General features: G+C 41.6%; 1 protein-coding gene across 1 annotated transcript in view; it reads left to right on the top strand.

The window, feature by feature from the left end:
* The window catches only part of DSCAM (DS cell adhesion molecule), a 537,171-nt gene that overhangs the window by 316,294 nt on the left and 205,873 nt on the right, over positions 1-15,004 (top strand). The window contains exons 5-7 of the mRNA XM_037042990.1: positions 2,732-3,010; positions 6,608-6,883; positions 14,120-14,416. Of these exons, the coding sequence (XP_036898885.1) occupies positions 2,732-3,010; positions 6,608-6,883; positions 14,120-14,416 (852 nt within the window). The remainder of the gene's footprint in view (positions 1-2,731; positions 3,011-6,607; positions 6,884-14,119; positions 14,417-15,004) is intronic.

Here is a 15,004-nt window from a genome sequence, read left to right as displayed (position 1 = left end):
ATGTACACATATGCATACATACACTTAATAACAAAGACAATGATAAGAATCTCTTTTGTCTACATAGTAGTAACTAGGGTACCAAATAAATATTCTCCCAGTCTTTCCAGTAGCTACTATATTTCAATATAACCAAATAACTCTAGTTCAGGAGGGTAAGTTCTTATTTACAGAATATTTACATCTACAGAATATGGTGAAGGAAAAAAGGAAATTAGAAAATCATCATTTCAAACCCTAATAAATGAACTAATTCAGACATACCTTATCATATAAACTTGCCGATCAATGTATCACTGCTAAGTTTAGGAAAGCAACACATGACGTGGTGCAAAGAGAAAGAAAAACGGTTGAACTTGATCTAACCAACCCATTGGAAGTAGACTCCAGTTTATTAGAGAAAGGGCACCAGCATCACAAGTTGTAGGACTCTGAAGACACCAATTCAGTACGCGGGATTCTCTGCAGACAGCTCACCCAGTTTCTTCAACAAGTCATGAGACCAAAAAAAGGAAAGTGAATCTTCTCTGGATTAAAGAGACTCAAGACAAATAGGAAGAAAGTGTTAACTGTAGAACAATCCTGATTTAAGTAGCGCAATTGTAATAATTATCATAAGCTTTTTTAGCTCATCAGAAAAAAGGAATATAGACTAAGATAAAAGATAATACCAAGAATGTATTATTACTGTAGTATAATGTTGGCATTGTGGTTACATAAGGAAATTCATTTTTATTAGAGAAACATACTCATGATGTAGTGGTAACAAAGGTTCTATGATTTGACTCAAGTATGTTAGCACCAAAAGCAAAGGCCATATAGAAATAGATGAAGGCTTAGAAAATATTGATGCCTGTTGAGTCTGGGTGATGCCTATAGGAAGCGATATTGCTTTTGAGTACTTATGTGTGAGTTTGCAAATTTTTGTAAGAAAAGCTATTTTAAAATGTAAATAAAATGTCAGAAGACTAAGTGATAAAAATTAAATACAGCTCTGCTGTTTGGTTTTACTAATTTTACATATGACCAAACATCACCATGAGAGCTCGTCTCGAGCGTTGAGAATGCAGCATAAGGTCTGCATGGACAAGGGCTCTGCAGCCGGAATTGTGGCCTTTTATGTGTCGAATCCCTGCGGAGCCCCGCAGTCTGACAAGTGCATGAATATAGTTACAGAATACAAATCCTTCCGCTCATGAAGGATGGAACTTCAGGAGAGTCCTGGCAACTCCCTCACAGATCCCATAGGAGATGATTTAGGTCCCCTCATCGTACCCCATGGAACACCCACATTGTTCTCCTAAGGAACCAGGGACATGAAGGGAGATGCTGGTTGGTTGAGGATCTTCACCTCTGGTAGCCACAGAAGTCATGGAAGTTACAGCTGATTTCATCCTGTTTTTGTCTGTGCCTGCTGGCTGCCCCCAGTGGCTGACTGTGGAATCACAGCATGTTAAAGAGATCTTTCTAGAAGGTTCTTACTGGGAAAGTGAGAGGATATCCAGTTGTTTGCATTGGGTTTTACTACAGGTAGACCAAACAATCATAGCACTTTCCTGGCTGAGACCAAGAGAATTAAGTGTCAGGAGTCTGCGTCTGTTTTGTGATGTCCTTGTAGAGACCAGTGCGACTGCTTCTGCTATTCTGAATAGGAAGAATTAGAAGAGAGAGCAAGGCAAAGTCATTTGAAACATCCAATCAGGGATCTCTATTTTACATTCTTCCTGGTTATCCCTGAGGACACCCCCTTCTCCAGGCAAGCTTGGACATTGAGCTGGGTGGTTTCCATGCCCCAGATCTTGAGAAGGTTTTGTCCTTTCTCACATTTGGCTCAAGACTGTAATGCAGGCCAAACATCTTTCGGTAGAACAGCTAATGATACGTTGTAAGTTTCTAGTAACAGGGTGATACCATAATTGATCATCTGAAAGCTTCTTTATTTTAACCATTTAATTTTTGCCATACCTTGTCTTCATTCCTTCATCTCACGTCAGATATGATCTGTTCAGAGAGCTCACCCATAAAGACCACTCCTAAAGCCCCCTCATACCACCCCCAACACATTCACCTTCACTCGCTCTGTCATCCCATTTATTTCCTTCATTGCACTTACTACAAGCCCAATTATTGTCATGTGTTGGTTACTAATACACTTCCTGGGCCCTCACGCACGCCGCCCAACTAGAACGTAAGCTCTGCAAGGGCATCCTTGTCTGTCTTGTTCACCACTGGGTCTCCAATGCCTAACTCTGGGCTGGTTCTGGACTTGGGGTTCCAATAATATTTGTGAAATAAATAAATAAAATGAAACACGTCCAGATTTAATAACTATGTGTAAAAATCTGTTTTGTGACCTAAAGTATCCTAATGTTCAATGGTTCTGCTACTGCCGCTCTCCTGAAAGGGGCAGCCCCATATTCTCTGATTATGCAAACACCCGGTTCTTGACCTGCGAGGGCAACTCCAATTGAAGCATGCTGTTTCTGATGTTTTTTGTGTTTAGTAAAGGATGAAAAATAAAGACTTTTCCACTTCAGACTCTTATAAATTTTGAGCAGAAAAAACTTATATAGATAAGGCTTTTTTTTCTGTTTCTATACAAAACCTTAAAGATCTGTATCAATAGTTCGTATGACATGCAGAATTTCAACCATACGTGAGGTCCTGTGACTCTAAATGACCACTTCAGCTCCTCCTTCACTGTATCTAAGAGTTGCTCTTCTTTCCACAGACCCAGCGAACTCAGCCCCATCCATACTGGATGGGTTTGATCATCGCAAAGCCATGGCAGGGCAGCGTGTGGAGCTGCCTTGCAAAGCGCTTGGGCACCCTGAGCCAGATTACCGCTGGCTGAAAGACAACATGCCCCTGGAACTTTCTGGAAGGTTCCAGAAAACCGTGACGGGGCTGCTCATTGAGAACACTCGTCCCTTGGACTCAGGCAGCTATGTGTGTGAAGTGTCCAACAGATATGGAACTGCTAAGGTGATAGGCCGCCTGTACGTGAAACGTAAGTTGGATGGTAACTTACAACAGCGATGTCAGCTGCCACTGATGGAGCTCTTGCGACAAGCTGACCTCCGGGCTTTCTCTGTAGCATTCCATTTATTGTCACAACAGTCCTGCTGAGACCAATATTAGCCCCATTTTGCAGATGAGAAAATTGATCCTCAAATTACTCAAGGTTACACAGCTGGAGAGTTTGGAGCTTAGGATTAAATTCAGGTCTGATTCCCATTGCCAAAATTCCAAGATTCCCATTGGGCCCCAGATTGCATGCCCAAGATGACATTACCTAGCTGTTGAATTAGGAAGGGCCAGCCTTCCTGGAAATCCACAGAGGAAGAGGGGCAGGATTATGCTGTCACACAGTCAGGTCACAGTGCCTGTCTGTGGCCTATTTCCAGATGCTGGTTTAAATTCCTCAATGGTGCCATAGCCAGTAGAAATATTGGGCTGGAAATTATTCAGCTATTGGATGTGGACTCAATAGTGTAGGTCATTTAGCCTAGGTATGATGGATCTGCCGAATCTCCAGGTGGCATGTGGGGACTATCTCGAGAACTGTGTAGAGAAGGGTGCTAGAGCCAGACTCCAAGGAAGGAAGGGGGTGAGCATGGGGGGAACACCCTAATCCTGCAGAATACCCTCAGTTTGAATCCTGCAGAAATCCAGTCCAATGAGTTACCCGGGACCATGTGGGCAGAATGGGGTGGCAGAGTGTTAGTCAAAATAGATGGCTCTTAGTTGCCAATGTGATGATTTTATACACACACACACACATATATAATCATATATATATAGCTCATTATATATAATATATATGTATATGTGTGTATGTATATATATAATTCATATATCTATATAGATAGATAGATAGATATAGATATATATAATTCAGTGAGCTGAACTGAAGAAACTGAATCACAAGAGTCTGATACAAAAGGGGAGGCATTTTCTTACCCTGGCTTTCCCCCAGCCCCTGACTGTCTATGGAAGTGCTCTTCAACGTCACCCTGAGTGTAGGCTGCTTTAGCATACTCCTAGCCCAGGAGAACATACTTAAATATCCCAGGGACTGTCCAGATCTAGCAGCCCAGGGTGAGTCCCACAAATGTCACTCCAACTTGCTTGGGCTGGGGTTAGAAAGAAATGCAACATAACCCTGGCACAGTTTCATTTCTAGTGCTGAGGAACCTTGCACATGAAATAATGGAGCATTGGGCAGCAAGTAAGAATTATTCCCACAGGCTCAAAATCTCCTCTGTGGAAAAACATGTTTTATGGACCCCTGTTTGCTGTTGAAAAAAAGATTATTATCTTCTGAGATTATCGAATGCATCTCAAGTGAACTTGTCTGGCCATATTTCCCATAGTTTTGCTTCAAAAAAGAATCTACACCTGCTAAATAAATCTCCCCACTTTCTAGTCCTTGTAGCAACCCATTCTTTCCCTAATTGTGAGTCACATTGTTCTCTCCACCGTGAAGATGGGTTTAAAATACATGAATGTCTGAAACTTCCCATCTTCCTAAATTCAAAGCGATGCCCTTCCCCAGAGCCATTCCCCATCCCCTTACCCCCATCTTCTGCTCAACTCAGAGCACTTTATTGCTTTCTCTGTAAAAGCATTGACCACTCTCTACATTTTTAAAGTCCCTTGTAAAAAAGTCTTCATTCTGAGTGCACGTTTTCATCATTATACTCTTCTGCCACATTTGGACAGGTTCTCAAAGGCTTCTAGAATATTCCCATCCTCCCTTCTGACTACTCTTTTTTTTTTTTCCTTTCTTCTCTTGACTAACAGCATTCTCTTGGGTTCCAGATCTCTATTTGATCTCTTCTTTCTTTTATTCTTCTGGCTCAAACTCCTCCCCTCTGGAAAGAGCCCTGAATATAAACGTTGAGCCTCTCTGCTCTTTTTTTTTTTTTTTTGGAGTGCCAGTGGAGTGGGTCTCCCAATTTTATAGTCAATGTGTAGCACTTCCAAAGAGCAATGTCTCAAACCAAACTCTCCACCATCTCTGCCTTGAAAATGGCTCTCTTCATTATTCCAGACATCTTCCCCCCTTGAGCCATCTCCAATGGCAAATTTTACATTTTTGGCCCTTTTTAAGCCTTCTCTCCCTCTCTCTCTGGGCAAGTCCTACAAAATCCTAGAGACTGAATCTCAGTGTTTCCTAGCTGTGCTGTTCACCTCCGCCCTGTCTCAGATGGAGTCTTTATTGTGCCTCAACTCCTCATTTCTGATGCCTCTTCACTGACCAATGTCTCCACTCCAGTTTGTCCAACACAATATGAGCAACCCATTCTCCTAAAAATGTGCTTGACCGTAGCACTCACTCCTTAAAATTCCAGCAAGCTTTCTTTAGTTTCCTCTGAATTAAGTGCACAATATGGAGGCTCTTTGCAGCCTTGTCCCAGCGGCCTTTGTCATCTTTCTCCTGCTCCTCCCCTACAGAGACCCAGTCTGGCATCCAGACCAGGAGCTCTTCCCGCACTGCAGCTGTGCTTCGTGCCCCAGTTCAGCAGGCCCCAGTCTCTGCAGCGCCCCAGTCTCTGCAGCGCCCCTGGCCACAGTTCTATTCATGCTGCTGTGGACTTTCCGTTGATCCCCTGCCATATAGTATATGTCTTTATTAGACTTCTTGGTTACTAAATTCACTCTCGTGTTTGTTTTATCCACCTAGGACCCTAAGCTCCTTGGAACCAAAGACTTCACAGTTTGGTGGAGTAAGCAGTAGCAGTAACTAGGGTAAAACACTGGCATTTACCATTTACCTGTTGAGTGGATTTGGTTAATTAATTTTTTCTGAACAACCATTTCCTCTTCTGCAAAGTGGAGATACCACAAATCTTGCAGGATTATTGGAAGATGGACTTAAATAATGTACAAAAGTTGTTTGCTAGCTTGATGGCACATAGTAGTTGTACCACAAGTGTTACTCATCTTTGTCTCATCTGTGATTTTAATCCTGTCCTTGGTATGCAGTAGATGTTTGATAAAAGCTCACTAAACTGAATTGGGTTTGTTGAATGAAAACATAGGAAGTCAAGGATGAGGTTTCCAACCCTGCCCAAACTAGTGAGCCTCATTTTAAATAAGCAAGTAAAACAAAACCCTGCTTCATTGCCATGAATTATCATACAAGCTTGTTTCTTTACAGCTGGTATTAGCCCTGGTTAAACCACATAAGGGGTGTGAGTGAGTGTATGTGTGTGTGGGAATGGCCCAGAGCAAACCTACCTATTCTACCTTGAGACAAAGAAAATAGGATTTAAATATTCAAATATTTCTGTCCATCTTGGTAACCAGTACATTGCATTTCTTATGGCCAGTGGGTTAATACGCATGCGTATTCCGTGAGAAAGCAATTTGACCAATGTTAGTCTATTTGCTACATAGAAAGAGAAGTCCAGGAAAACAAATGGCCAAAAGGGTGCTTCCACACAAAATGCCACACCCTAACATAGTCCTGAGCATAGAACTTACAGAGTGGGTTTGCAGTGAGGGACTTGCCTTGCCAAGAGCCCAGCGTGTTGCTGAAATGCTATCTATATGTGTGATATTTCTACCTTCTTTGTTTTCTCTTACCCCAAACCTCCAGAGCCACTGAAAGCTACCATCAGCCCCAGGAAAGTTAAAAGCAGCGTGGGCAGCCAGGTTTCCTTGTCCTGCAGCGTGACAGGAAGTGAGGACCAGGAACTCTCCTGGTACCGAAATGGTGAAATCCTCAACCCTGGAAAAAATGTGAGGATCACAGGGATCAACCACGAAAACCTTATAATGGATCACATGGTCAAAAGTGACGGGGGCGCATACCAGTGCTTTGTGCGCAAGGATAAGCTGTCCGCTCAAGACTTTGTGCAGGTGGTCCTTGAAGGTCAGTGGGCCTCATTACAGGGTTCGGCTGAGAAAGAGCCCCAACCCAGAGCACTCAAAGAGAAGAATAAAGGGCGAAACAGGGCTGAGAACTCCCCGTTTTATACCTGTCTGACCTTTCTTTACCTGTCTGACCTTTATATCCCTCTATACCTTTCTATCTATAGGACCAGCTAATAACCCTACGTAATTTTTCACGACAAATCAGGCAAATGAAAGAATAGGCTCTGGCAAAATGAAAATTGTGCATGGTAGTGGTAGAAGTAACATCAATAACGTCATGTCACATAAAGTTAATTAACATAATCCTTGCCCACCTACATGCTTAAACTTACTTGGCATGATACAGACCTCTAAAACTTTGAAGCTCATGGTTTGGTTGACAGTTCACCATCCTCTAGGCCAGGGTATCGCAATGGTGCTCTTTTGGGAGGGCTGTTAGATTTTTGCGGCACGTCTGGCCTCTATACACTAGATACCAGTAGCACCTTCCTACAAACTGTGACAGCCAAGAATGTCTCCAGATGTTGCCGAATGTCCCAGGGCTGCAAAAGAGCCCCCTTGTTGAGAAGCACAACATTAGAAGCAAAATGCAAGGCAGCATTTTAATACAGTGTTTGATGGAGTGAAAACTGGAATCCAGCTTGGAGGGTTGTCCCTGGTTGGGTTCACATATTCAAAGATTTAGGTGAATGGAATTTCCGAAGGATTACCTTGTGGTATAATAATAGGCTTTCAGTATGTTTTATTGTTGGGGTTGTTTATTTAACTGTCTACAACCTACTTGCATCTTCAAGCTTATTGATCAGCCAGGAAAAGAAGCGATTAAAGTAACGTTTGAGACGCATGTTTACCACCAGATCATTGAACTAGCTTTTATCTTTATGTTTGTGTGTCTTAACTGTGTCTTTACATATAATTTAGAATTTTCCTGTCATCAATATATAAAATAATTCTGTGACTTTCATGTATTCTAAGGGGAGAAAAAATAAAATCCTTTTGATGTATGAAAGTAAGTTTAAATATGTCTTGGTGATAAAAGGGTATTTCTGTAATTTCTTCTTTAACCCCAGTCAATTTTTAAGAATAAATAGGCTTAGAATGACATTCTTATTTTTATTCAAGCATTTACTTGCAGGCAGTGAGTTGTTTAAAGCAGAGATGAGATTAGCTGAAGGCATGGAACTCATATTAAATGCCTGACACTTTGTTCCACATTATAATTAAGTGCAGAAAGTAATCAATTTGTACAGAGCTGGATTGTTAATGATGATGCACTGTAGTCCTCACATAGTCCCTATTTTTAGATTCGTTGTAGAAAAGGGCGAGATTACCTTTCCAGGCCTAGTTACCGTGGCAACCATCTTGTGCCTAAGAAAACCTAAAGAGCATATTGATAATCCATAATGATGTTGAAAGGGTTCAGGTTATCACAGAGTGACAGCAAGAAGGATTTCAAAGACACTCAGGTCTCATTGGGAAATTAACGTCTGCTTTCATCTCCCCGAAAGCCTGTCATTTGAATGAAGAAAGGGAGGCAGAGGAGCACACCGAGCGTACTCACGGATTTATTTGCCGCATGTCAGTTTCCATTCAAGACAAGAAGCTTCAATTTATTTTTTCTCTTCTGAGAGATGACAGTGCTAATGTAGCAAAGGAGAGCAGAAATGGAACTACAAATATATATCTAGTATCTGCCTTAAAATGGTATCTAACTAGTATCCTCAACTATAACCTTCTGTTACTACCAATGAAATACTATGGGTTAACAAATGTAAAAACTCACAATATTCTGAACTAAGAATGGCCATTGATACAATGCAGAATTGGACAGTATTCCCTATCAGGCCAAAGAAACAGGAATGGAAGTCTTACAAAACTGAATCCAATATTTACACATTCAAGATCAAACCAGAATAACTGCAAAATGGGGGAAGAGAGAGAGAGAGAGAGAGAGGGGGTCCTACTTATTGAAATGATAGAATAGCATGTATCAGACTAACAAACCTGCGAGAAGGTAAAAAGTGGGGAAAATGAAACTGTATGTGCACAGGGAAGAGACAGCCAAAGGGAGTCGGAGAGGATTTGGCCCTTAAAAGAAGGGAGTAAGATTAGGTGGTATCTACAGAGATACTACATTTCCTCTGTAGGCATTCTCCAGTCCTCCCGAGGAGGTGACTAGTACACGGAGGGAGAGCAGGGAAGTTCAGCTTTATGGGACTAAGGTATAGAAGGACAGAGGTCTGAACTGTTGAGTCACCTGCCCATTGAGAGAGGTGAGGAGAGATTCTAGGAAGGAAGAAATAGCCTTCCTTTTAAGTAGTGATTCTCAAGATATGAAAATGAAGTAGATGTGGAAAACTTGATTGATACCTGAACTGAAAAAATTTGAAGGAGAACCCAAGAATATGATACAAATAACTAGATATCTGAAACAAACAGAGAAGCAAATGAAAAAATAGGACACTGTGACTGTGGGGGCAACTTTGCCCCCAAAGTCCCCCCCCCATCCACCACAGATGAAAGTGAAACTACCAAGACATGATCTGCTTGGGGAGGAAAGGTGGCTGATTCCTCAAAGGGGAAGGGCCAAGAGCCCCTTCCTCAAGGGGCTTTTATTGGGTTCATTTGCACGAGAATACAGGTAAGGATCAAACAATAGATAGCATTCAAAGAACCATGAGGGCTTACTCTCAGGGTCAGATGGCTAAAGAGCCATAAAAGTTTGAGGAACAAACTTCTTGCTTGGACCCTTATCATTTAAATGAGAGCATTCTAAACAAAGCAGGTTTCACAGGATTTTACGTATTCTTTCTTAGGTCCGATCACCCCAGATCCTGCTCAGCAATAGAGCCAGGAAGCACTTCTCCCAGATGGGAATGGGGACTCAGGCTATGTCACAATAGCTGGGGGGGGGGTGGCAAGGGTCCATCACTCCCTCTTTGTTGCAGCCCCCCTGAGTCCTTCCATGTTGGCCTCCCAAGTGATCATGTCTGGCTTAGATTGCCCCCCTCCCCTGAGAGGTCATACCCATCATTGACTGACCGACCAAGCATTGGGGGCAGGGGATGAAGCAGAAGCAGTGCTGCTGCCAGAGACAAGCTTTGTCTCCTTAGTGGCTCTTATTCCGGAGGTCGCTCACTCAGCCTTAGCCATAGGGGGCAGTTACGACTCCTGAAACCAGGCAGAACAGTTCCCAACATGTGACCAGAGGTCAGAGGACAAACTGGGCACAGAAGTAGATCCTGAGAGGATCCAGATATTAGAATTAGCAGGCAAGGCCTCTATAGCCATTTAAAACATGTTCAATAACGCAAAGGAAAATTCCAGCATAATGAATGGACATGTGGGAAAGACCAGCAGAGAAACAGAAATTATAAAATGGAACAAATAGAAATGAAAAAATTTACCACGTTGGCTTTAGTGGAAGATTGCAGAAGGAAGAAGAAAGAACTAGTGAACTTGAGGACAGAGTAGAAGAAATTGTCTAACCTGAAGCACAGAGGGAAGAGGACTCCAAATGTCATTAGCAGAGTCTCAGTGATATGTGGGACAGTAATCAGGTCCCCTGACATACATATAATTAGAGGCTCAGAAAAATAGGCCTCAGAGGATGAGGAAGAAAAATATTAGAGGAAATAATGTCCATCTTTTCCGGAAATTTGGTATAAAAAATAGCATCATGGATCCACGAAACTCAGCAAACCCCAAGAAGAATAAAAACAAAGAAAATCATGTGCAAGCACATCAGAGTCAAGCCGCTGAAAATCAGAGATAAACAGAACATTGTGTAGTTCCAAGGGAGGAAAAACACTACGTCACGGGGGCTATCAGTGTCAATCGTGAATGACTTCTCATTGGATACTTTGGAGGACGGAAGGCAATGGAGCAATGTCTTTACATGGTGAGAAAGATTTTTTTTCTAAAAACCATCAGCCTAGACTTCTATATATTTTCAATAAAAAAAAGCTCTAAGAATGTGATGCCAAAAGACCTGCATGTCAAGAAATAGTAAATGACCTCATTCTGGATGAAGAAAATGACCTAAAATAGAAACTCAGATCTATAGGCACAAACAGCATGAGAAATGAGAAATATTTTAGTAAACATTTAGCAAAATAGTTTTTTCTCTTTCAATTTTTTGAACAATTGACAAAGTATAAAATTCTAATACTATATTATAGTTTATACAATAATTAGCTATAATAACACAAAAGACAGAATATGAATTATTTGAAGTTATTTGCTGCAATTTTCTTATATTTCACATGAACAATTACGGTTTTACCTTTTAGATGTGATTGAAGTTATATGTACATATAAACTTATACATGCACACATAAGTATTAATGTAGATAAAATATAAATTAAATATATGTAACTACAGACCAGTAGAAAATATTTTGTACACATATTTATATGTAATATATGGCAGAAATAACACCTGCTTGAGTGTGGTTGATAGGGTAGTAATATGAGTGTAATAATTTATAGTTTTAATTTGAACATTTCACCTACAATGTCATATAGTGTGCTTGAGTGTGATATTGTTATGTTATAGAATCACATGGTTATGATTTTATGATAAAAGATTTTTTAATAAAACGGGGACATTATTTGTGCCAGACCCAGTGCTATATATACATCTGACAAACATTATATATAATTTACATAAGGTATCTGACAAATATATTTTACCATTGTATCAGACATGTATATGTACAAGGAAACTTGTATTGATTTATATATGTGTGTGTGTATACAGTTACATTCAGTATCCATAAAGAACTTCTACAAATTAATAACTAAGGCAAACAGTCTAACATAAAAATACACACAAAATTTCAGCAGGCATTTCACAAAGGAAACACATAAATGGCCAATAAGCAAATGAAAACAACATCACTGCCATGGTATTTGCCAAAAATGCACAACCTTCATCAAATTGTGAAGAATAATCAAACAAGCTGAATTTGATCAACTGGCTACTGAGTAACCAGTTTCAAAAATGTCAAAATGAAGAAACACAGAAGAACCAAAAAACGTTCCAGGTTGAAAGACAATAGAGAGACCTGATAAATGGTTGTTAAATGTTTTAACTGACCGGTCTGGAAACAGTCGCTGGAAGGGGCATTACTGGTCAGTTCGCAGACTCGTGTTGTGTGGACCTTACATTTGAGTGCTGTTCTGAAGCCACCTTCCCTAATTTTGCCAACTCCACCGCACTTGTGATAGAATTGACGCCTCCAGGAAGAGTACGCACTTAGGATTGCATAGTTTTGAAGCTCAAGAACGGGCAGAACTGATACATGGGGATAGAAATCAGAACAGTGCTTGTGTGAGGTGGGTGGAGTCCCAACAACACCAGGGGTCCTGGGACAGTGTTGTGTCTCGATTGTTTCGGCGGCTACAGATGTAGCTGAGTTTAAGTGAAACTCATTCTGTTGGCACACTTCAGATACGTTCTGCTGTGTGTAAACTTTATCTATAAAAAAATAGTAAAAACTTTTCCAAACAGACTTTAGAAGATGAGTTTTCCGTGCTTAGGGTACCAATTAGTGCAAAGACATTTATAGCTAAACACATCTTTAAAATAAAACATTGAATTATAAGGTGAAATAAGATAATGTCAGCATTCCCAAGGGCTGGTTATGTGCAGAGACTAACACCCATGATGACGCTTAGCTCCTCTGTCAGCTCCACGCAGAGCGTGGTGAGGCAGGCTCCGAATTGTTCCACGAGTTCTTCGTTGTAATAGCAGGAAGCTCTTTTTTTCACCTTTGACAGCTGATGTAAAGTGCCTGCAGTCCCAGGAAATGAAAGATGCTATGTGTGTATGCATACCACTGGGAGAAACATACTTGAGGGCTTTCTCCAGCCACCTAAACCATGAGTTGGAAGGAAGAAGTTGAGAGTCAGGAATTTGCAAATGAAAAGATGGCAGAGGGCTGCAAGGAAGCCCCCCAGCATGGCTCCCCCAGCGAGAACCTTACACAGCCAGCCCAGCTGGCCACAGGGATCGGCTGCAAGGTTTTAGGGTGGCGAGTGCCTTTCTCACAGGGTTTTTGGAGGTGTTAGCAGCTGTTTTTCCATGCTGGGATTTCAAGCTGGCTTCAGTTAATTATCATCTTTCATTATGGATAAACCCTGACAATGAATACAATTTTAAAAATTTGCTCCAGCAAAAGTTATTCCCAGACTCGGAAATCCTGTTGCATGTGATCACAGTTATGCCCAAAGGATCCACTAATGCCCAGGGGAAGAAAAATCACCATGTTAATTTATGTGCCCGAGGCTGGTAGGCCTGTTGGTAACTTTTCCTTTTCACTCACACATTTCTCTTTAATATGCATGTGTGTTTTTTTTCATCATCAGTCATATAAAAAACATGCATTTGTGGTTACTACCATGCAATACGAGGGAAATAGTCCTTATATGCAATAGAAAAATAATGGAATATGAAAATGTGGTCTTGTTGGAAATATGGGACATTCCCATGGAAACTTCCCTCTGCTTAAGCTCCGGTTGGTCTGGGACAGTCTTGAGCTGTGTCTGTTCTCCTAGTGTGGTCGTCCATAGGACTATCTCACTCTCCACAGTGTCCCAGGGTGGATGACAAATTATATGGCCACCTCACTGAAGATGCTTAGAGAGACAGTTAATACATGTCAAAAGGGTCAAACTTTATTTTCCACCCATTCCAGAGCATTCATGGAAATTTACGTGCACTTATCATGTCATTAAAACTATAAAAGATGATTTCTTATGAGAAAATGAAGATGCGATCATCAGCTTCTCTCTCTCTCTCTCTCTGTCCTGCAATCCTTTACAATTCCTCAGTAAGCAATTCCTAATTAACTGCAGAGAAGTGGAAAGCTAAAGGGAGGGGTGTGGGTGGTGGATTTACCCTGTGCTTCTAAGTTCAGGTGGGGCTGTCCAGTTTTGAATCCGACACTCCTTGGGAGCTGGCATTGACATGACTGCCTGGGTTTTATCACCATTCTTCTGCCTAGGACCATAGGAAGTATATAAGTGATTGAATAAAGCTTGCTAATGCTGTGTGGACCTCTTTTGAAAATGAAGTCTAGTTCTGATTAGAATGTAGCTTTGGCAATAAAACCAGTTTGTTGTCATGTTAATAAGCACAGCATCTGCCCCCAATCATTACGTAAATGGACTTGGAAGTTGTTTAAATATCTGTATGTGCCACTTGCTTCCATAATTTGTCTTCCTGCAGATGGAACTCCCAAAATTATCTCTGCCTTTAGTGAAAAAGTGGTGAGTCCAGCAGAACCGGTTTCCCTCATGTGCAACGTGAAGGGCACGCCACTGCCCACGATCACGTGGACCCTGGACGACGACCCAATTCTCAAGGGTGGCAGCCACCGCATCAGCCAGATGATCACGTCAGAGGGAAACGTGGTCAGCTACCTGAACATCTCCAGCTCTCAGGTCCGAGACGGGGGCGTCTACCGCTGCACTGCCAACAACTCGGCCGGCGTCGTCCTGTACCAGGCTCGAATAAACGTAAGAGGTGCTTGTCAAATCAGCTCCTCAAAAAACACACATAACTCATTGCAGTGGAAAAGAAGGTTTCTGCATGCACCGAGCTGGGTCTTGGAACGCTGCAACAGAGTAGCTGTCCTGCCCCCTTTCCCACTCCTTCCTCCCTGCTCAGGAATGTCACTGACCAGGACAGTGTCGGAAATGGCATTCCGGTTTCTTCGGTCAGCTTTGCCCGCAGTTTGACTTTTCAATGTGTCCACCTGATCGGTCCTTTCCTGGTTTATGCTCTGCATGCCTGTTCCTTCCTACTCTTCCGTTCTACGACATTCATGGGAAACCTTCATGGACATCGTATTTAACTTACATTCATGGTGCGACTTGGCATAACCTCCATCTTCATAACTATAGAGGGAGTTAAACCTTGGAGTCGCTACCCATGTTCTCAAGAAGAGCATGCTGGTTCAGTGCGGGCTAGTTACTTTTGATTAGTGAAGTTGCCCTGTGTCATATAACCCAAAGCATTCTGATAGAAGTCGTCGACAATTAAAGCGCTTAACATTCATTGAGTTCATTTGCAAACGATGACAACAACAGGAAATGAAGCCATCTTAGAGAA

This window comes from Sturnira hondurensis, unplaced genomic scaffold (genome assembly GCF_014824575.4).
Source record: "Sturnira hondurensis isolate 20B ecotype Veracruz unplaced genomic scaffold, ASM1482457v3 Scaffold0003874, whole genome shotgun sequence".
Classification (NCBI taxonomy): Eukaryota; Metazoa; Chordata; class Mammalia; order Chiroptera; family Phyllostomidae; genus Sturnira; species Sturnira hondurensis.
This window is presented reverse-complemented; position numbering and strand designations above follow the sequence as displayed.